General features: G+C 36.6%; 2 protein-coding genes and 1 long non-coding RNA gene across 4 annotated transcripts in view; 2 read left to right on the plus strand and 1 right to left on the minus strand.

Annotated features, from left to right (window-relative positions):
• Nucleotides 1–4,368: 4,368 nt before the first annotated feature.
• On the minus strand, nucleotides 4,369–5,104 carry LOC132786402 (uncharacterized). 2 transcript variants are annotated; one of them, XR_009632443.1, is made up of 3 exons: nucleotides 5,022–5,104; nucleotides 4,749–4,957; nucleotides 4,369–4,693 (listed from the first exon to the last, which is right to left on the minus strand). It is a non-coding gene; the product is annotated as an uncharacterized LOC132786402 (long non-coding RNA). The 2 variants fall into 2 exon arrangements; XR_009632442.1 differs by having other exon boundaries at nucleotides 4,377–4,682.
• Nucleotides 5,105–6,139: 1,035 nt separating this feature from the next.
• Nucleotides 6,140–7,215, plus strand: LOC132785304 (uncharacterized). Its single transcript, XM_060791342.1, has one exon. The coding sequence runs from the start codon at nucleotides 6,292–6,294 to the stop codon at nucleotides 7,195–7,197; it is 906 nt and encodes a 301-aa protein (XP_060647325.1). The 5' UTR covers nucleotides 6,140–6,291; the 3' UTR covers nucleotides 7,198–7,215.
• A 5,413-nt stretch (nucleotides 7,216–12,628) lies between these two features.
• The window catches only part of LOC132785990 (hemicentin-2), a 71,841-nt gene continuing 61,575 nt past the window's right edge, over nucleotides 12,629–22,894 (plus strand). Inside the window, exon 1 of the mRNA XM_060792350.1 lies at nucleotides 12,629–13,170. The gene's annotated coding sequence lies outside the window, so the exon portion shown is untranslated. The remainder of the gene's footprint in view (nucleotides 13,171–22,894) is intronic.

Consider the following 22,894-nt stretch of genomic DNA (forward strand, 5'->3'; position numbering starts at 1 on the left):
TGTGCATACAATAATAACTAAAGTCTTCGTGAGTTGTGAAAATTTGGTTGCGATCAACCGATTACTAAGTGTCGTAGTTGGTTTGGCTGACAATCTGGTATGTTTTTCACTCTATAGTATATACTGATTGTAGTACCATATCAATATACCAAATATATATATTTTCGAATATTTTTGGTATTTTTGTTGTATATCAATTTAGTATATTAAAAAAATTACCGCAATATTTTGCTTTTATTCAAAATGGGTAGCAGGTATCTCACAGTCGAGCACACTCGACTGTAGATTTCTTACTTGTTTTGAGCTTAATTTATCAATAAGTTCTCATATTGTTATATCGATAGTTCCTAATTAAATGGTCCTATGCGTTTTAGGGCGTTAGAATACGTTCCAGCCCTGGGTAATTGATTAATAGAGACTGAAAGTGATATGTAAAAGCTAGTCGATGTAAAATAAAATACGACACTGTGCCGACTTTAGATAAGGGAGACAACGCACGCGGAAAAAAGTTGAATAGTGCAATTAAGAAAAATTGAAAGAATTTAAATAAAGCAACATATACGGAAAGCTAACCTCCTGACTACAGAAAACTCTTACAAGATTTGAAATGTGTATTTCGTGACTCGTCGGATTTAAACTTTCAAGGGATACTATCGTCGAACCTGGACCTCGTGCTCTGAAAACAAATTGACATGATAGCATGCTTTTTGGTTGAATGCGGCAATTCAATATAAGTTGTTAGTTGAAAAGCTAGTCGGGGATTTGGCTGAAACTAAACTAATTTCGCCCAAATCGAACAGCGTCGACACCCGTTTGGCTGGAGATTTTCCGCGTGTGTTCCGATTTTCCGAGTGTCAATTTTACTTTTTTTGTGTTTTCGCTCGTTTGTTGTCGAAACTTTGGCTCTTGCCGTTGTTTTGGCCTCGTCGTCAAAGCCGCAGTCTGCGTAACAGTTAAGCCAACCAGATGGCCCCAGAACCACACTCACATTTCCATTCACCATTCACCATCCACTGTCCACTATCCACCTTCCACCATCCAGCATTCACCATCCACGTGGACACACATGATGCCCAAGAGGCAGCCGTGACCGACATTCGATGAATTGACCAATGCAACTTGTTATTTTTGTGTGCAACAGTGCGTTTCATTTGCTGCCCAGTTAGTGAAAGGGGATGGGAGAGGAAGGAAGGCTGAGCAGCGTGGAGCATGGAGAATGGTGAGTAGGTGAATTGAGGGGGCGAGGAGCACTTTAGAAAGTTTTCCGTTTTTGCTAGTTTTTCTGCCATTCGACAGCCAACGTCTGTTTCACCTGCTTTGTTGCTTTTGCTGTTTCTGTTGTTGTTGTTTGTTTGCGTATTATTGCCTCTGGGTGGGAAATTGTTTGTTTGTGTCTTGTGCGTGTATGTGAGTGTACGTGTGCGTGTTTTTATATTCGTGTGCGCAGGTGAGCATGAATTTAACGCTGACAATTGTGATTTTCATGTGGATGAAAGAGGCAATGGTGGCGTTGGGAGCACAGGGAGCCGGAGGCCCAAAGGTTTTAATTAGATTTTACTTCATTTTCAGCTGTCATTTAACCCAACGCGTACAACGTCCTTCCAACCTTTCACAGTGCCAGGCTTATTCTTGTGCCTTTTGTTGTCGATGTGGTTTTTATTGTTAACTTTTTATATGCCGTATGTATAAAAATTGATTGAAAGCGGCAGAGTCAAAGAGAGCAAGAGAGAGAGAGAAAAAGCTGAAGACAGCTCTGCATGTCATGAGCGAAAAGAAATTAATTATGTAAACGAAATTAGTTTTTATTTGCCGCTTTGCGGATTCTCTTATTGTGTTTTGTATCCTATACTGCAAAGAAATGAATGAGAGGACGCTTGTTCGATTTGAATCATTGAAATTTCTACGATATTTGATATATTATATTTTTTTTAAATTCTATTAAATAAAACTTTACAGTCTTCACACATCTTCGATATGAGCTGCTTTGTTAACTGACATAAATTATGTAACACAATACAATGTTGCACAACTTTTCAAAAGGTCTTTCAAAAGCACATTCAAATTAAAAATTTAAAGTGTCAAAAATAGTAGGATGCAAATTGACACAATTACGTAAACTATGTTTTGTTCAAGTTGCAGCGTTTCAGAGATATCCCCTTAGCATGAATAACGTTTTATAAAATACAGAGGAATTTACATAGTTACATTATATAATATTTAATATTTTTAAACACTAAAGAAATTTGTCTTTTCTCACAAATTGTTCTAATATTAAACATATGTTATCTGACACCCGACATCTTTAAATGGATGACTAACTTTTTTGCATATTTCATAGTATTGTATATTGAAAATATTTTATTTCCCACTCGTAATATAATAACAATAAAGTTTTAATCAAGTGTGCTCGACTGTGAGATACCAGCTTCTTATTTAAAATAAAAACAAAACAATATACCAAATAATAGTTAAGTATCCCATGGATTGTCCCAGATTGTCAACCAAAACAACTAAAACCCGACTGCAACATCCGTGTTTGCCATATAAAAATATTTCTTAAATAACTTCTAGAATTTCTTCTAGACTTGGGTTTGAATAAATGCAAATAAAGTTTCAAATTGTTGTCAGTTTTTTAACAATATCTAATATTCAACGATTCAATAAATAAAACTCATTTAAAACTCACATATAAAATTTATTTTCTGTTGTTAATTTTCCCTTATAAAATTTATTTATAAAAATTAACCAGACGCTTTTATAATACAATTTCTATACAATGGTTTTCAATTTTTACTATCAACATAATCAGTTTCCGGTGGGCCTCTTAAAAGTCACATTAAATATGTTTGTTGTTAGCATTAAGTTCAATTATGAAGATGAATTGTTGCAGTTGCATCTGAGCCTGCATTGTGTGTGTACCTTAAGCGGTTGGCGTACTCATGAGTTTACCAGTTGAACTTTGCAGTCTACTCCTTCTTCACCATCCCCATTACCTTTCATGTGTTTGTTTTGTTGAGCTGTGCCCTGGGTTAAGTGCTCCTTAAGCTATTTTGTAAATGTCAACCATTGTGAACCGCACATTGCCATGGGCAGCTGCTCCTCCATATACTAACAAACTGGTCTTCAATATGGGCTAGACGAACCTAATTAGTTTAATCGAAACTAATCTGTGCAGCTCACCATTTGGGGGAGTTGAATTATTCTGAGCCACAGTTTAGTTTGGCTGAGATTTACTTTCTAGCCTCTGCCACCAAGGGAATAGCATTTAAACGGGAAATAAAGATGGTTATTATATTTTATACAGATTAGAGAGAGATGTGACTGCTGCTATGTTTAAAATAAAAAACATTTAAAAGTTAAAAACAATCTAAGTTCAATAAGTAAGATTTTGTACTCTATTTACTTTATGGGGTCGGAGATGCCTCCTTCTATTCCATACATTTCCTGAAGGTATAAAGTTATAATACTTATTAACACATGAGTGGCGGATATAATTATCAAATAACAAGCGAAGCTAGAGTCGATATTTTTGGTAAATACAATAATAACTACCATTTTTACGATTCCTTTTTTGTTGCTATCAGATAAAACTTGTAGAAGTTATTTAAGAAATTCTTTTTTAAGTACAACAAGTAAGAAAGTTACAGTCGAGTGTGCTCGACTGTGAGATACCCGCTACCCATTTTTAATAAAGGCAAAATATTGCGGTATCATTTTCAAAATATACCGAAAATACTAAAAAATACTAAAAATATACCAAATGGTATGTTTGGTAAATCGATACAGCAGACCATTCAAAATATACCATAGACGGCAAAATGTACCAGATTGTCGGCCAAAACAACTAAGAGCCCTAGTAAGTAGGCGTTTTTGCCCATACAAAATTATTTCTTTAATAACTTCCACAGTTTTTATTTGATCGCAACCAAATTTTCAGGAATCATAACTACTATAGTAGTTATAGAATATACCAAAATTGGGAACTCTAGCTTTTAAATTAGGCTTGTTATTCGATTTTTTGATTTGCGGAGGCGGAAGTGGGCGTGGCAAAAATTTGAAACAAACTTGATCTGCGTGCAAACATAACAAATGCTATCGAAAAAACTTATAGCTCTATCTCTTATAGTCTCTGAGATCTAGGTGTTCCTTCGGGCACAAAGTTATAATAATAAAATATAATAATAATATAAAAACACACCTAGATCTATCAAATTCAATGACAACTCGAAATGAAGTTTAAATAATATTGTAAAATAACTCAGATACCTTTGCAACATAATCTTAGTACGGTTACATAGACGATTGTTTACTCTAGAAACACATTCATACCATTCATAGAAATTATTATTTATTTTAAATTATTAGTATTATTATTATTGAAGTATTATTAAATTACTATGGACATAATAGGTGAGCTCAAAAGAATTGCAGAAGTAATAAATTCTCTTAAGTGGGTGGAATGGAACAGTATATTTTTGGCAATTCTGCAGTCATGCCAATACATAGTAAGGACAATGACAGGTCTAACAAGTCGAGTCCTTCAAATTATACGGCAGCTAATACGCAAATTAAAAACTATTGTCAGACCCCCACATTCTCCCAGAGCTCTGAAGAGGCTTGCTTTTAGATTGTAAAGAGCGACGGCACAGGCTTGGTAAGCATCTGATGTAAACAGAATAGCTCTGAAATCAATCTTCAACTTAATTAGTATATCTCACACAATTGTTTCATCATACCATTAACATTACCTTTCTGATCAAGCTCAACTTTTATTTAGAATGAATCAAAATCAGAGCTCGCAAATAACTGTTGACCGTTTCTCGTTGTCTGCAAATACTATAAGTGTCTTTTTCCGGCTCTTTACGAAAAGACTCCATGAGAAACCAATTTATGGGTTCTATTGATGCTGATTCGGATTAGGGTTCGATTCAACTGGATGATGCTTGTCCGGGAAGAACTATAAATAAATAAAATAAAATATTTCAAAAAAATATTTACAAAAATGTTCACAACCGACATACTTGAGAAATTGAGGAGCATTTTAGTTAAATATTTTATTTGAACTGACTCTGAGCTCTGTAATTTCTAGACTATACAGTCGTCTAGATAACCTTACTAAGATTATATTTGCAAAGGTATCTGAGTTATTTTACAATATTATTTAAACTTCATATTGAGTTGTAATTTAGATCTAGATTCAATGACAACTCGAAATGAAGCTTAAATAATAATGTACAATAACTCAGATACCTTTGGAATAATTACCTCAATAATTTGGAAGAAACGAAATCATACTCCAGATGCAGGGCACCATCAGGGCGGCTTTCGCAGCCGCAACTACTACAGTAGTTATTTTATATACCAAAATTCGCAACTTTAGCTTTAAAATTACGCTTGTTATTCGATTTTTTTGATTTGCGGGGGCGGAAGTGGGCGTGGCAAAAATTTGAAACAAACTTGATCTGCGTGCAAACATAACAAATGCTATCGAAAAAAAATTATAGCTCTATCTCTTATAGTCTCTGAGATCTAGGTGTTCATACGGACGGACGGACAGACACACAGACACACAGACGGACAGACGGACAGACAGACAGACGGACATGGCTAGATCGTCTCGGCTGTTGACGCTGATCAAGAATATATATACTTTATAGGGTCGGAGATGCCTCCTTCTACCTGTTACATACATTTCCTGCGGGCACAAAGTTATAATACCCTTCTACCCTATGGGTAGCGGGTATAAAAACATCTATGGACTTAAAATCTGGCATATTTTGCACTCTATGATTGTAGTAATATATCAATATATAAAATGTAGCCATTGATATATTTTTGTATTTTATGGTATATTAATTCGAAATATTTCAAAATAAATACCGCACTATTTTGATAGCTGGTATCTCACATTCGACGATAGTCGACAGTAGTTTTCTTTCTTGTTATTTTATTTCAATGACCGACCTATTTATATTATCGAAGAGAGCGAATTCACATTACAACTTATCAACCGTATTTATTTTATACAATGCGATTTTTGAAATAGGTAATTTGAGTAATTGGAAATAACATAAAACTGATCATATTTCGTATAAAACCTATTATAACATTGAACTATTACTAACCTTAAAATCATTCACAATTTATTGAACAATATTTATAAAATATCATAGTAGTTTTCTCTATTAAACAAAAATAACTCAAACAAAATTGTATTGCAGTAATTTTATGTGGCTAGTTGTACTACACTAATCGTTAATATAGAATCCAAATTCTAGCCTTCTTACAGTGATGGATAAGGAAACCTCTTCAGTTTCTGGGATAACAACCTGCAGAGCCAAGGGTCTGCCATTGTGTGAGCCTAAGACAACCACATTAAACGAGGAAATAAAACCTTTTGTGAAAATTGAACAACCAGCACCGGCGAAAACAATTCTTTGTGATTGTGCGTTAGATGACGACTCAACAGCGTTGGAGTCTGAGGATGAAAACAGTTTGAAAGAACCGTCGACCATTGACGATCAACTTCAAGTCGAGGATATCGAAGAGGAGTTATCAAAACAGAAGCAGCGAGTTCAACTAATCGATAACATTTACGACTTGAATACACCCTATTGCCCCATTGGGGATCCTTGTGTGGACATGGAGATTGAGATCAATAAGTACAAAGTGCACCCAGAGATTCTGGAACTGCAGCGAAATAATCACAAGCTTCGACAGCAACTGCAGGAAATGCAACAGTGTTGCACAGCATCGGATATCATTGTTAAAAGCCTACTGAAGAGTATAAGTCGAGACATGGAGACGGTTGCCCAACTGAAAAGTCGCTTCGGCAAAGTTGACTCCTTCAAGCGAAACTTGGAGTATGAACGGATGCTTTGTGGTCAGCGTTATCGATACTTAATGCGAGAGATGTACGACTGGGATCAATGTAATTGGTATATTCAGAATAAACTGAAGGAAGCAGAGAAAGAACACGTGAAACATGTTGCTCGGATCGATTACAAGGATCCGAAACATGAAGCTATCGATAGGCTCAATCAAGCGAAGCTGGACATCAAAGAAGTGCACGATGCCATGTACAAAAGTACGGGGAGTCCAAGGAACAGAGAAAGCTCTGAAGTCTATCCCCAATTGGGCTCTGAAATTTCCGCGTTTCTACAGCGCAACGAACAGCTCTTTAAGGAATCGCATTAAACCGAAATCTGTTTGAAATTGTTCAATTTGTCATGAGATATAGAAGGGATGGGATGTAATGTGATGGTAGGGAAGAGGGGTTGGAAGACACACCATAAGGCGACAACGGTCGACCTACCGTTTTGGAGTTCATTTGCATTTGAGAATAAGTGTGTTGAAAGCAATGTTGGAGGGGGGTTGGTAGGGGGTACGACAGATTTTGGGGCAACAACACGAAACGCCTTGATTATCTTGTTGGCTTTGCTGGGCGTGCTTGACCAGTGGTTGCTGTTCGAGTCTCATCCACGTGACAGCAGCTGTTCCAAATGGCGGTTTTTATTTTGTTGTTTTTGTCGCTGTCCTCAGTCGGCTTGTGTTTGTGTTTCTGTTTTGTGTGTGTCTTTTCGGGCCTTACAGCAAAATGTATTTAGCATAAAAATTTACGATAATGATGCCAACATCAACATCAATGGACGCAGCAGCAGACGCAACCTCAAATGCCGTATGCCCAAATAGACAACAACAACATCGGCGAAAAATGGGCACAAAAGTGGCAACATAGAACAAAATATAACGAGGTACTCCGACTGCTACAAGTGAGCATTGTGATTGGGGGAACAAGCTGGAGATGGAGGTTACAAGTGGAATAGTGGGGTGTTTGTTGCGGTTAGGGCAAATGTCATTGCTCTGTTAACGCAAAAAGTTAAATTAATATTTTTCACACTGACGAAAAACTTTGCGCTGATTTTTTTCCATTTAAATTGACGAATTTTGCGGTTTAACCGCCGCGTCAAAGTCAACTGTTGTCACTTTTCCTATTTTCATATTTCATGTTAGATTTTTGCTGTTTGCTGCTGTTGTTGTTGTTGCTGTTGTCTGTTTGCGGATTTTTAAAGTAGATTAGTAAAGTTTTCGTACAGAGTCATTTATTTAAACTTTCCTTTGATGGCACCGCAAAACCAACAGAGCACACGGCATATCCTGTTAAATTTTGTAAACAAAAATTTTGATATCGAGATAATCTCATTGATATGTCGAATGGGTCGTTGAATAAACCAAAAGTGTGCTGAATAAAGTTTAAGCCCTCAAAGAGGGGCTGGGATTTTAATAAATTATTATGTAACGCACAGTAAGTGTAAATAAATGTGAGTGAAGAAAGCCAATGTAATGTAAATATGAAAGTATATAAGGAAACAGGAGGAATTAAGTGTCTATCATACTCATAAATAATGTGCATTGAATTAAGTGTCAAACATATTTAGAAAAATAAAACTTATGCATTTTACATACATATGTATGTATATATGAAAAATGCAAATAAATATTATTAAAAGCAAAGATAATGTGAATACGATTTGTATTCAGATTTTAAATTAGACGATTATAAAAATGTTAAACCACTTTACGAAATTTGCTAATCGTTGTAGTTGTTTAAGCATTTCAAAAAACAATGAACAAGAATTGATATTGGACAAAGATAACTTTTGCTAATGCTCATACTATTTTGCTACTTTGTGAGGATTGCGATAGGTCTTTTGGTGGTAGTTTAAACAACGGTCAAAATAATTGAAAAAGGGGCACTTTTCAATATTGATATCAATATTATCGATATGGGTTACTATCGATATTTACTACCTTTTTCTTTTTTTTGTTCGCATAAAATTTGTATATTGCAGTGTCCATATTTGGTTTAGATCTTATGTAATATCGTGCTTCCGTGTTTCGCTCAATGGCAAAAATAATTGGATATCCACTTTTATCATACAAATTATAAGCATATGTGAGAAAGTAAAAATTATTTTATTATATTTTTTTCATATTAAAATATTGAAAATTTGATGGTTGCGTTCCACTTTTTTCATAATCTTGATTTTGAGAATTACCCATTTCCAAAGCATTGTCCTATGGACAACGTGATAAGAATATTGTAAGGCAATATAAATATGTATATGTAGTATACCTAAGGATGCAATGGCAAAACGCAGCACTCTGGCATTTTATTTATTTGCGAATGCACCTGCATATCCGCCTTATATGTGTGGGTGAGAGATTGTATTTGTGCATGGCTTAGATACCATCCTAGTCTGGTCGTTCAGTTGAGCTGCAGTCGGCTTACGCGTCTTGTGACAGTTGCTTTTCCCCTTCCTATCTGGATGCGTCTATAAATTATTCATTTACTTCGTTTGAGATGTTTGATGTGGCCCTGCCAGAGGCTTCTTAAAGGATGCCCTACACGTATCCTGATCTTGGCTTGGCCGGATTGTATCCAACGACTTCACAGCTGTAAGTAGTGTGGCCATGTGCAAGGGGATGCGTGCTACTACCTTAACTCCACTTCACCCCAGTTTACCTCACCACACCTCATTCAATTCATTCATTTTTTAGCAGCTTTACTGGCGTCTGCCTTGCCACTCGGCATTTGTCTTTCTTTACATTTTTCCATTGCTATTGAGGTTGTTTGTGCTGTTTTTGTTGCTGCTGCTGTTTGCCACAGCTTTGCATAAATAAGATAAACACAAGTATGCGCACACACCATTCAATGCCCTCTCTCTTTTTCATTCCGCACCTAAGACATTCTCCTGCAGCGCCTTACAAGTTGGACTCGACTGCTGTGATTTATTTTGCACTCAGTGTTTGCCAAAGTAAAATTGATTGAAGCGTTTGTTGGCGTTCCAATTGATTTTCACTCCATCCCCATCGTCGTCCCCATCTCTATCCCCACCATCTTCCCATCTGACTCTACAGCTCCTCTTTGTGCACAGCATGTATTTCGTCATGTCTTAGCTGGCGTCTTGTCTGCATTCGAGTTGGACAACGCCGGGGCTTGTCTTGTTTACACTGGTTAAATTAACTTTGGTCAATTTGGTTTCTGTTTAGCTGTCGACGTTGCGCTGAAGCAAGTTTGTTGGTCTAGATTATTGTCCTGGTCTGGTCTTCGTGCTTTTCATGCTTTTTGTTGCAGCACAACTAAGCTTTGCTGCTCTTTGCGCTGTGCAACAATTGCATATCTCGACAATGAAACAAGGAAGACACGAATTTATGAACTCTTATCAACCATTTAATTTTACAATTCAGATTTTTGGGAAAAGTACTCTTTTTAGTGTGAAAAATATAAATTTTTCCATCGTTAAATCTTAACATTGAACGAAATTATAAAGAATTATAATTGCTACGGGCAATATGATAATCTTTGTGGGTTAAGATAATCTTTCATTGCTATTCAAAAATAACAGACTGCCGCTGATTACGTAAGAGGTTTATCGGATTGGTGTTTTTGATGAACTCTTAAGCCTACTTAACTGAATTTTTTTCTTTAATGCCTAGAACCTTATTAATGGCAAAATTCATTATTGATGATTTAAATAGAAATATAGAGTGTGTACTTACTGACAAATGTAAGGAGTACGAACAAAAGCTTAAAGCTACAACATAACTTTCTGAAACTATTATTAAAAACTAGCACTATCAAATTTTAGTGAAATTAAAAGTGACTAAAGTAATCCAGATCTACTGTAATTTCCAACTCATATGATGGAAGGTTATTAAAACTACACAGAATATAAATTGGATGAAATAAAGAATTTTTTACTTGACTTTATATTTGCTACCACATACAAATATTCATAATAAACATCACAGCCGAGATGAGATAGACATGTAATCTGATTGTCTGACTATCAGTCAGAGCCACAATATTTTTTTACAATACTTGTTTTTTTGTCTTAGATTTTCCACGTCTAATTCCACTACCGCCAATAAATGTCATTTTTATATGAATACTCCTAAATTAAATCAAATTACTCGATCATACTACAGAATGTAACATAACCAAATACAATAATAATTATTTTAAAATATCTAGTTATTATTCGTTTAGAATAAATTCTATTACGTAGTATAATATAGTAATTATCATAACAGCTAAAAACCAAATAGCCTACTATTAAAGAAACATTTTGTTGCAGTTTTGCCTTGGCATACATTTTATATCAAGGGAGGAAGCGACTATCTGTGAGAAGAGCCCTCTCAATTCTTGGCGAATGCCCAACCATGTTCAGACCCCATTATGTCTGTACTGATTGTGTTGGCAATAAGTTTCAAATTGTCATTATATTATATAATTACAAATTGAGTTGAAGAAAGTCAATATGTATAAGGAATGAACATATCAACTTTATTTTCAATTATGAATACAAATACACTTGTCATTGCTCTATATGATGGCTACAGGGTATTTCGCAGCAAGTATTTATCCCCTACAGGGTTTTTTTCGTGTTTTTATTGGTACTGTCAATTGGTTTGTATGGTTCGGATAGTTGGGAGGGACTTAATTGCTGTTCGAGGCTTGTTAAATGCTTTCCACTTAAAAGCGTTGGCCGTCAGTAGCAAAAATGGCTACAATTCATCACATGTCGTGCTGTGATTTTATTAAGTGACGCTGATGGTGATTGAAGCACATCTGGCACATCAACACCTGGCAACGGCGCCAGTAGCCGCATCCCAGCAGCAGTCGATGCGACAGTAAGAGCTGTGAACTGTGCAGGCCGCATAAATCTTGGCTGTCATGTGCAGAGAATCTAAAAAAAAGAAGGGGGCCAATAGAACCAAGACAAATGAATGTAGAGCAATAAAGTGAAGAGTGAAAGAACAAACAGGTTACAAAGGATTCAATGGGTGGTAATAATTATGCAGCCATACTCTTAATCGCATACGATATGTAGATTTGTATTAGATATTTAAGTTATTAAATTGGAATACAAACACGCAACAGTAATGCCATTCGTTTTTATGAATGAACATTTATCATAATTAAAAATTCTATTTCACCGGCAAGCAGTAGCAGTAAGTGGCATGTCGCAGCCACGGGGACCGAGACGGATACGGAGACGAAGGCGAAGGCAGAGACGGAGACGGCAAATGTTTCTGACCTAAGATATGCCGCAACGAGTGCGTCACTGGCACAACAACAAGGACGAGGACGTGCACGAGGATGACAGCCGCGCATTAACGAGGAGCCATTGCTCCATTGGCTTCATTTCGCACCGTTCAACAGCTGTTTGATTGGGACAGCTTTGGGACTCTGCATATGGCATGCAAATGAGCACACAGCTAACTGTGGCATTGGAAGACAGTGGCGTCAACTCGGCAACTTGACAACTCGGCAACTCGACGGTTCGGCAACTCTCTCGCTCTTGTTTTCTCTCTTCTGGCTCTCTTAAGCAGCCTGTTGGTGTGACGCTGTTGTTGAGCACAGAGCGCAGGCTCAGTCCCAAAGTCAAAAAACACACCCAAATGTGAACGCGCTCTTAAGTATGCTATGCTTTTTGCCATAAACCTTTGAGTGTCGCTTCTCTTTTACTCGGCTTTGGCATTCGTGTGCAACAGCTACCTCGGCGGCTTTTGGCACAAAGTGTGGCCGCTGTGTTTGTCTTGCCACTTCGAATGCCGTTGTCGTTGGCTTCAGTTGTGTCCAGGACTGTCGCGTGTGATTCGTTTGGTGTGTGTTTGTGTCTGGCGTTTAACTCGTGCCGTAGCGTGGCGTATGCTCAATTTAATCAGTGATTAAGATGCCGCTAATCGAATGAGCTAAGTGAATGCCTTGCGCCGAGTCATCCCACAAATATTAAGTGGCGCATGAATATACATATACATAACTGGCTGATTGCAAATAGTTCGCGGGCGAACATCGGTGAGGGTGAACGGTAGTCGGTAGTCAGCAGTCAGCAGTCAGCAGACGGGTGAAGGATAAAGTGTGACGTGAGCTTGGGCAATCTGAATTTTTTGCCGCGCATATTCAGTCATGTGAATTTCAACAATAACAACAGATCCCACAGTCTCCCCATCAGATTATTGCGAGTTTGTGTGCGAGTGTGTCTGTGTGAATATGCGTGTGTACGCGCGTGTGCCAGCGTGTGTAATCCAAGAAAATCTGTCACGTGCTTTGGATATCTCTTTGTTCTACTACACACGCAGCGAATTTATTGAAAATAAAAGGTAAGCATCAGCAACAACTTGGATTACTCTTACTATACTCATGACAATGTACTATCCTGGTACATCCACAAGTATGGTATATAAATATACTATATGCATGCAAATAAACGCGTACACATTTAAATTATTGGGCCGCTTATGAGACGTGACTTGTAAGCTCGAAAGACGGGGAAAACGCTAAATATGAAATTTTGAAAAGCATAATTTTAGTAATTGGGTCAAAAAATGTCCAAACCAAAAATACTCTAAAATAATACAATTGTCAATTAACCTGTTGTGAGATCAAAGGTATTGTATTTATGATTGAATTGTCTTAACTATAAATCAGGTTCATTCCAATATGTATTTATACTTTTGCCTATTATTTAATAAGCTTAAAACTGCCTTAAATTATGAGCCTGAATTTAACTCGAAGTCTGCGAGGCTAAGGTTAGCTGTATTATGAGCGTTTAGCTTTCATGGGCTTTAGTTGGCACTCAAATTAAATGACAAAATTTGATTATTTTCATACACGCGACAAACAAATTGGATGCCCTTTTTCCCTCTTGTGAAAATGCTAAGCCCAAGAGCATAAAAATAAAATGCTTTTCTCACAACGTACACAAATATGGAGAACAGGTGCCTGCCAAACTGGTAAAACTTTTTCCCCCAATTGTTTATTTAACAGCTATGAAAAAATCATTAGGAATTTTTATCATAACTTCAAAGGTGAAATTTCCATGAAAATGTTGAAAAAAGTTTTTAATGCAGCACGCTCCTTCTTCCTTGCCCTCGCTCTTCAAAAAAGAAAACTAAAACAACCCAAAAAAAAAAAGAAAAACACAGATGATTTTGAATGCAAAATGAAATGACAAGCGAAAGTGCCGTACGCAGTTCGCCGTCGAATTATGCTTTATTCGTGCTTTACTTATATTTTACTTTATTATGAATTTGCCACTGCCTTCCTGTTAGCCTGTTTTCAGTGCCGTCGCCTTCGCTTCAAGCCACGTTAATGAAATTTACGCTCGCACATTTTTTAAATTGGCCATGTTTTCTGGTTTGCCGCGTGTTCCAACTTTACTTCAAGTTCGTTGTGCATTAATAATGCAGTTGTCATTGATGTTGCTCTTCCGCTTGTTGTTGCCATGTTGTCGAAATCATTGGCAAAACTCCTCTTCAACTCGTCCTCTCAATTGATTGCCACTTTTTTTTTTGTTTTTCGTTTTTTGCCATGTAATTTGATTTTGTCAACTTTGGGATAGTGTTCGACTGGTCGATAGCTGTTTGGTCAAGAGTATGTAAATTGTGGCTGCAACTCTATCCATGTGTCCTTTTTCATGTTGCACTTTTTTATTTTCCACATGAAATTTCAGTTGTTAATGGTCGTGTCTGGATACATATTCTCGTACCTGACACACAGTACAACAATGTAGCTGCCCGGAACATTCGACATTGACCACAATGCTCAATTTTATTGGTTAAAACAATTGTCAGTGCTTGATTCAATTAATTGTTGTGCAGGTTCTTTAAATAACTAAGGTGTCGAGAGCCAATTTAAATATCGTTCAGAGCAGATGACACCAATAAATATATTCATATTCAGTTCAAATCTAGTTAGACATTTGGTTTCAATTAAATAAAAAAATATTCTATTCTTTCAATACATCGGTTTTCGCTTAAAATTCTGAGCAACAGCAACCATCTGGCATATTTTGCATTCTATGGTATATTTTGAATGTAGTACTATATTATTATATAGAATATAGTCTTTGGCACAATTTTGGCACTTTTTAAATTAATGCCGCAGTATTTTGCTTTTATTCAAAGTGGGTAGCCGATACCTCACAGTCGAGCACGCTCGATTGTAGCTTTCTTACTAAATGTATTATAAACAATTGATTAGCTGTTATCTTTCTTATTTGACTTGATTGTTCACAAAAAAGTAAAAGAATACTTTTTTTACGATATGTTTATGCACAAATGAATAAATTTAGTTGTAAGCATTTGTGTATTAATTGTTAGTTAAAAGTAGTTTTCTTAGTTTTAATTTTACAATTTTCAGATAATGGGTTTTCAATTGCAAGTTTTTTATTTATGAAATTGTTTCATCATAACATGACAATGTCGACAAAAGAGTAACAAATTTCATGAAAAATTATGTTGAGTCTGTATCGCTTTCTCCATTTCTCTTTTTGTGTTCCATGTTATTTCCGAGTTAGTTTTCATTCTTGATTCTCGCCCTGTCAGACAGCTGCATTCATCTATCTTCCGTCAGGCGTTGTACAATGTTCTTTGCTTTGGACTTAGAACTGCAACTGCGAAGTTTTCAAAACAGAGAAAACGCGAAATGCACAGCAAGAGTTCGCTATTGCTGGGAAATTCAGAATAATGAGGAAACTAACGAGCCAAGACTTTTCCATTGTTTACTGGCGCAAAAATTGCACGATTATTAATTTTCTATGCTATTTTGTAGCTCTTTTGCCTGCTGTCTGCTGCAGCACATCCTGCCTTCGCCTTGTGCCTTATGTCTGTCCTCTGTCCCACAGACGATGTCGACACTTCTACTCCGTATTATTCGTACTTTTGCCGTCGCGCCGTTTGGTCGAGTTTGTTGGTTCTATTTTTGCTGCCTTTGGCAACAACATTTTTAATATTTTGCAATATTTCCCACGATTTTCTTGTTTCTCTCTTTGCCTGCTCCTGCTGCGTCCTTCCGCAAGGCGGCGCACAAGTGCGAAAACTCCGTTTTCATTGCCTCCGCTTCAGCACGCAAATGCGCCATGCAGGATACCAGGATACCAAAAGAGGTACAGGCTGAATCTAGCCAGTATTCGCCAACAGCTGCGAAGTGTTCTTTTTTGGCGGAGTTCATTACTTGCCAGTCAGCGAAACTCGTACTCGAATGCAAGGCTTGACGTCCTCGTAAACATAATTTTCGTAGCTTTACGTAAACTGACACAATTTCTCCATATTTTCGCAGCAATTTTAAAGCAAATAACTAGCGAATCGCTGTGAAACTTATACAAAATAAATTGAAATAAATAAGGCGGTTCCGTTGTCTGTTTTCGCCTCAATTTCTATGCTAATTGCTTTGACCTGCTCCCCAGAGCACGCTATGAACAGTTGAATGAATAAAACATGTCGAAATATCTAAAAAAGGGAAAAGGGACGCTATAACACAATTGGAACTGAACGTTTGGTTTATGTGAAACTTACAAATGAAAGTTATTGAATGAGAAAATTAATTGAACCTTTGGGTTGACTGCACATTCCCATAACTGAAATAAATTGTAATGTTAGAAGGGATACCTCGATCCGTGGGGCATAATACATACTGTAGAACAGCTGTTTTTTATTCAAACAACAATGGTCATAAATTGTTCTCTCTTCGTCGCGTACTTTTCAGGTGAGTATTGCGGGGAAATATTGCCAACCTGTGACACAGAGATACACACCCAAACACGGAATCAGACCCAGGCTCAGATAAAATATATGTATGCACAAACAAATTGTCATTGGCGAACGTCCTTTCAATGTCCTGCGGCGGTCACATTCGTTTATTTGGCATTTACTTGTATGTAAATAAATTTTTAATTTAAAATAAACATGGTTATTAAGTTAGGCTTGGTGTGCGCGACCAGGTGTGTGTGTGTGTGTGTGTATCTGTGTGTGTGTATGTATATATATATATTTATGTATGAGTTCCAGGGTCAGGCAATATCCGCAGTGCTGCGCAAAAAACTGGGAAACTGGCATCAAATCCAATTAGTTAATATGAATTTTTGATGAAATCACTTCCGTTTCAAATGCAAAAAAGTTTTTACTTTGCCAGCGCTTAACATCATCATCATCGAGCACATAATCATCATGATGATGATGGACATCAAAATGATCATTACAATGCTGATGACAATGACTGTGAGTTTCACTTTCGGGCTGAAAACTTTAACGCATGCCCCTTTTTGCTGCAAGTCATCGAGTTCTTATTTTTTCGGTTTTGGTATGAAATTATTTATTGTGTGTTTGGCCACAATAACCGCAATTTGCAACTTTTTGTGGCATTTTGTCGACGTGTTGTCAAAACGTTTGTGTGCCCCAAATATTTAAATATTTCATTTGTCGCACACTCTCGAGCCACAATGGCCGTCGGGAGTATTATTGGGGCCAAGAACAAATTAGAGTACAGCTAATGTCGTCTATCCTTTTGAGCAGTATAAACTGTATTGGGTGGAGAATGTATATAGTATGATAAATATATTTGTATATACAATACGGAATATTCCCATTCCATGGCAATTTGGAACCACAAGTTCCGTCAGGTATTTTATTCTTAATTTTCCTTATTTTTCTCTGAATTTTTAACTCGTTTTTTTCCGTCTGAATTTCTTGTTATGTTTAACTTTTTTAAAATGTTTTGCTTTTATTGTTTTCGTTCGTTGTGTATGCATACAGAAATTGATATAAAATTTTAACGAGCTGCGGCTTGCCTTTTGTTTTTTTTTGTGTTGTTTTTTGCCTTTTATTTTACAGCGTTTCTCTTTGCTTTCGCTTTTTGCTAAAAATGTCACGCGTTCTTTCATGTTATTTTTATACATTTTAGGAAAAATTGCGAAAAATTAAGGAATTCGAGTTAAAAGCAAATAAGATAGCCACAGCGGATTGAGAACGAAAGTTAGCTTTTAAATTCTTTCTGGCTTTGGAGACTTAAAATTTAACATGTGAAATTTAATATTGGTATACGCCATTCTACTAGCATAAAGTATACATAAATATTAGTATACAAAAGTTGCAGATTGTAAAATTGTGTAAAATGATAAATATTTTTTTTAACTCCAAACTAAATTATTCTATAATATATACCTTTTACTCTTCAATTTTAACTCGTCCATTCATATTTTTAATTAGAGTTAACGCGTCTTTTTATACCAGCTATCCATATGAGGGTTTTATAACTTTGTGCCTGCAGGAAACTTATAGTATGTATCAGCCAGAAGAGGGCATCTCCGTCCCCATAAAGTATATATATTCTTGATCAACGTCCGTCCGTATGAACACCTAGATCTCAGAGACTATAAGAGATAGAGCTATAATTTTTTTTCGATTACACTTGTTATGTTTGTATCAAATTTTTCACACGTCCATATCCCACTTGAATTGGCATAAGAAGCGTAATTTTAAACCTGAAGTCGCTAGTTACAATAACAATGATAAAATAAAAAGAATTTATTTAAGAAATACTATTGTATGGGCAATAATGCCTTCTTAATATGGGTCTTAGTTGCTTTGGCTGACAATCTGGTATATATTGCACTCTATTGTATATTTTGAATGTGGGACTATATACCTAAGATAGCCCTTGATATTTTTAAGTATTCGTGCGGTAATTTTGCATTGCTTTTATTTAAAATCGATAGCGGGTATTTCACAGTCGAGCACTCGACTGTAGTTTTCTTACTTGTTTTTAACACACATAACATGAGTAACACAAATTACAGTCGCTGTTCAGAACCATTCGTGGTTACGGTCAGAAGCCACGCCCAATTATATTTTAGAAAGGCAGAAAACAAATAAGGGAACATTATTGTTACACATAATTTGCAATGTTGTTGAACATGAAATTAGTTAAGCTCATTAAATGGTAAAAACTATTTTAATTAAATACGGAAAATGTAACGAACTTTCTGCTAACTATTATTTGCTGAATATTCACGGGAAGCTGGAAAGTGAATTTTAAATTATAGGGAAGTATTCATTTGCCTGGATGCTTTGAAAAAGTATGCCAGCAAAATGTATGCAAATTTATACCATTTGTTGAGTTGAAATGCCAAGTCTGAAAAAAACCAAACAATAAATCACCATTAAACAAATTATGTACTCTACTCAATGAATTTAAATGTCTTTCTACAGTGTTCATTTTGCGCGAGTACCGACGAGTTATTCAAAAGAAAATACAAAAATTATGAACATATCGCAAAGTGAGAAAAAAAGGAAACAATGCGACGAGTAAAGTATATGAAAATAATGAAACTGTCGCACAGTGGTATAATTATCGATACTAGGTTTATTCCGACAGTTTATCAAACTGTTAAGCAAATTATGTATGTAGTTTTTAGAGTATAAGATTATCATTGATTGTTTGTAATTAGTACTAATTTATATATTGTGAGTGGAACTAAGAAAGAATTCTTTTTGCAGTTTCATCCAAGTGTGCGGTTGAATGCACTGGTGTCCATTATGGTTATTACAGTGTCGGTTATCTGCGATGTCTGTGCGGCATCATTGACACGTTTTCTTGGCTCGTGCTCCTGTTTCTGTTTCTGTTCCTTCGCGAAACTTCCATCTCAGGTGCGACTACTAACCATACCCACTAACAAGGTGTAAACATTTATGAGGGGTCTTTTTTGTGGCAACGTTGCAGGCGACACAAATTTATTTCTAAACATTTACGGCGCTTACTTTGAGCTTGTTTTTTTGCGTCTTGCGTCCCTTTGTTTTCATGTTTGTTGTTTGTTCCCTATATGCTGCTGCCACATGCCACATTTAGTATCTCACAAATTTTGGTATCCCAGCGCGACGGGGGAGCAGTTTCCAGGACTTCTGAACGCCATCCTTGCATCACCTCCGATGCCACCAACAGAGCAACAGAGCAGGCACATTCTTTAGCGACCACAAATTTTCGTGTTGTTATTTTTCTTTGCCCATATTTTGCGATACCCTGCAAGGAAACACACAAAGAGGGAGGCATGCAAAATTGTTCTTTAGGATGATTTACTTTTATGTAAAATAACAGTCGAAAGAACTAAAATTTCAATGAGAATATTTACAGGGTATCTGCTAATCAGGCATACCAGCAAGATGAGCGAGATCTAACTTGCTGTATTCTCTGCTTCTCGCTTAGTTGCAAATGTGCTATGTTTTATTTTTACAACTTCCTTTTGCGCATTGCCACGCCCTGCCCCAACACTATACCCGCCATCCCCCAGCTCCGCTCTAACGACGCCCCCAAGTGAAAAAGTGCCAAAAAGCAAAAACAACAGCTAAAATAACAACACAACAAACACACAAAAAACCAACACGAAAGCACAAAAAAAGTTTAGCTGCTTTTGCTGTTAAAGTGTTTCAATTTTTTGTCTTGTCTCTTCATCTGCATGTGACTGCGTATGTCTGTGTCTGTGTGAATGTGAGTGTGTGTGTATGTTTTGCTCTTTGAAATACGAGTGTATCTCGATGTTGCTGTTGTTGCTGCCATTGGCACATCCGTCCTTCGAAGTGCGTCGTCTTCCGCTTTTGCTTTGGCGCAAATTACAACGCATAATTTTCACATTACGTCAGCGCATTTTGCATGAGCCTGTGAGTGTGTGTCTGTATGTGTGTGTGTGTGTGTGTATGTGTCTGTATGTGTGTGCATATCCTGCTATTGCCTCAAGTTTTTTTTTACCCAGACGACAATGCTTCGTTGGCCTCCGACTTTTGTAATATTGCGATATGGAAATCAATATTCCTAATGGCTGTCATGCGACGCATAAACATCGATACATACCTCAGTACATACTCGTACATTAAATTACATTGGACGCTGACATACATACATTCATTACGAATGTCAGGAAATGCGGAGAATAAGCCTGAAGCATACTTCAACTAATTAAATCGTTATCGATAGAAATGAGTATTTAATTATTATTCACAGATTTATTTATCGTTATCATGATTCTTTCAATATACATTACACAGAAAGAGTTTTGATAATACTGAACTTCGATTCTCAGTTGCGTATTCTTGGGATCAATACACAGATAATGTATCTATTCAAATGAGCAATGCATATATAAAATGCGCCATTCCGAATGTTCAGCATTGTTCGAAAAGAGTTTGGATTTAACGATTCTGAGTTACAATTAGTTGGGATCAATATACAGATAATGTATCTATCTAAATGAGCAATGCACGTATAAATCGCCCCACTCCGAATGCTCAGCAAAGTGTAAATCTTGATAGTTATGAAGATATCAAAATTCGTCAATATAAAGAGACACACGCGTTTGTCAGAGTCGATTTACGAACCTTCTCAAATGGTGCTAAACTTTTTGTGGGTAAGCATATGCGCCCAAGTATGACCCACAACACGCACACACACACGCTCGCTTATTTGGTATGCCATAATAAACAAGTGGCAGAGTGGAGTCTGTTTGGTTGGGTATCCGAATTTGGTTGTTGGTGCTGCATGTCGTAACACGCTTATCCGCTGATACCGAAGAGCTAACAATGATGTGGGCAATGGCAATGGCAGAGGGAATGCCGAATGGAGGCCGAGGCCGGAAAAGCTGAAAAGTAAACTGCGAGTCAAAACAAAGCGAAAAATCGCGGTAATTTGAACCTTTTTCCATTTGAGTGATTTTTACTGTGGATGCGGGTGCCGCGACAGGCAAAATAGTAGTGCTATATGGTAGTGGGAGTGGTAAGCTTATAGCCAGCATAGAAATCAAATATCAAAGCAAAACTTTTGCTCACTATGTGTGGGTTCGTTCTGCTTCTTCTCTAATGCTTTTTCTTTTTTTTTTTTTTTGTGTGTTATTTTTATTTTTTCCTTGCATTGGGAGCCCCGGGTAATCCCCTAGCAACAGGTTACCAAGCTTTTATTTTGACAAGCCGCCTGGTCTGGCAATAACGAACCAAAATAAAGACTGCCAAGTTGTGAGGGGACTGCCACAATCTTTGTCCCAAATTTCTGGTGAGTTGTGGAAGGGAGACTTGCAGTTGATTTACCAAATCAAAGTTGCATGAAGCAATGCCAAACAATCCGGTAAAGACATAGATAAAATAATGGGCAAAGGGCAATCGCATTGACAACACAATAAACGACAACTTAGGAGAAACTTTCGAAAGCGTTAAAATAAAAGGATTTACACAGTTTAAACAACGCAACTTAACGATTTCGATTGAAATAAGCTACTTTTTTGCTGACTCTATCTGTCGCACAGTCAGACTGCCTGATGATTTGGGAATTGATTTTTATTTAAGGTCTCGCCAAAAAAAAACCGGAGACAACGTACATGACGCACAAGCTCGACGGGATGTAATCTTTCATCTTAACTGAGATTTCTTGTCTTCGTTTTAGTTTCTTTCGAACTCTGTTTTTTTCTGTTTTCATCTCAGTTTTCCGCACTTAATTTTTGCAAGTCTCTTTTCTTTCGATGTCACTTTTTCCATTCGTTTACCAATATAACATGAACACCACGCTACATTTTAGAGTTATTTATTCGAAAGTCGATGGCAAAAACCATGCTTATATAATTATTTATATTTTATACGGGGTTTAAAGGGTTGTGCCGACGGGAATTATAGGCAGAAAGAGACATATCCGACCCCATAGAATATATACATAGATTCCAAAAGCCGAGACGATATAGATTTTTGCCACACACACTGCATAAGCCTGAGTCACGATTTTTGGTACACGCAATATTAACTTCAGAATTTATGATTCCTGATTGGTTGGTTTGGTTGCGATCAGATAAAAATTAAAGAAGTTATTTAAGAAGGAATTGTATATGACACAAAACTGTAGTTAACGTTTTTATTACATTGGTTAGCAATCTGGTTAATGTAAACCTCTGTGATATATTTTCAAAGCAGTATTTCAGAGCTTTTTCGATATACCAAATTGGTGTAGTTCAAAAATAATACCCCAGTTTATTAGCTATTTTTTTATGCGGGTATCTCACAGTCGAGAATACTCGACTGC

Source organism: Drosophila nasuta, chromosome 2R, assembly GCF_023558535.2.
Source record: "Drosophila nasuta strain 15112-1781.00 chromosome 2R, ASM2355853v1, whole genome shotgun sequence".
Taxonomy (NCBI): domain Eukaryota; kingdom Metazoa; phylum Arthropoda; class Insecta; order Diptera; family Drosophilidae; genus Drosophila; species Drosophila nasuta.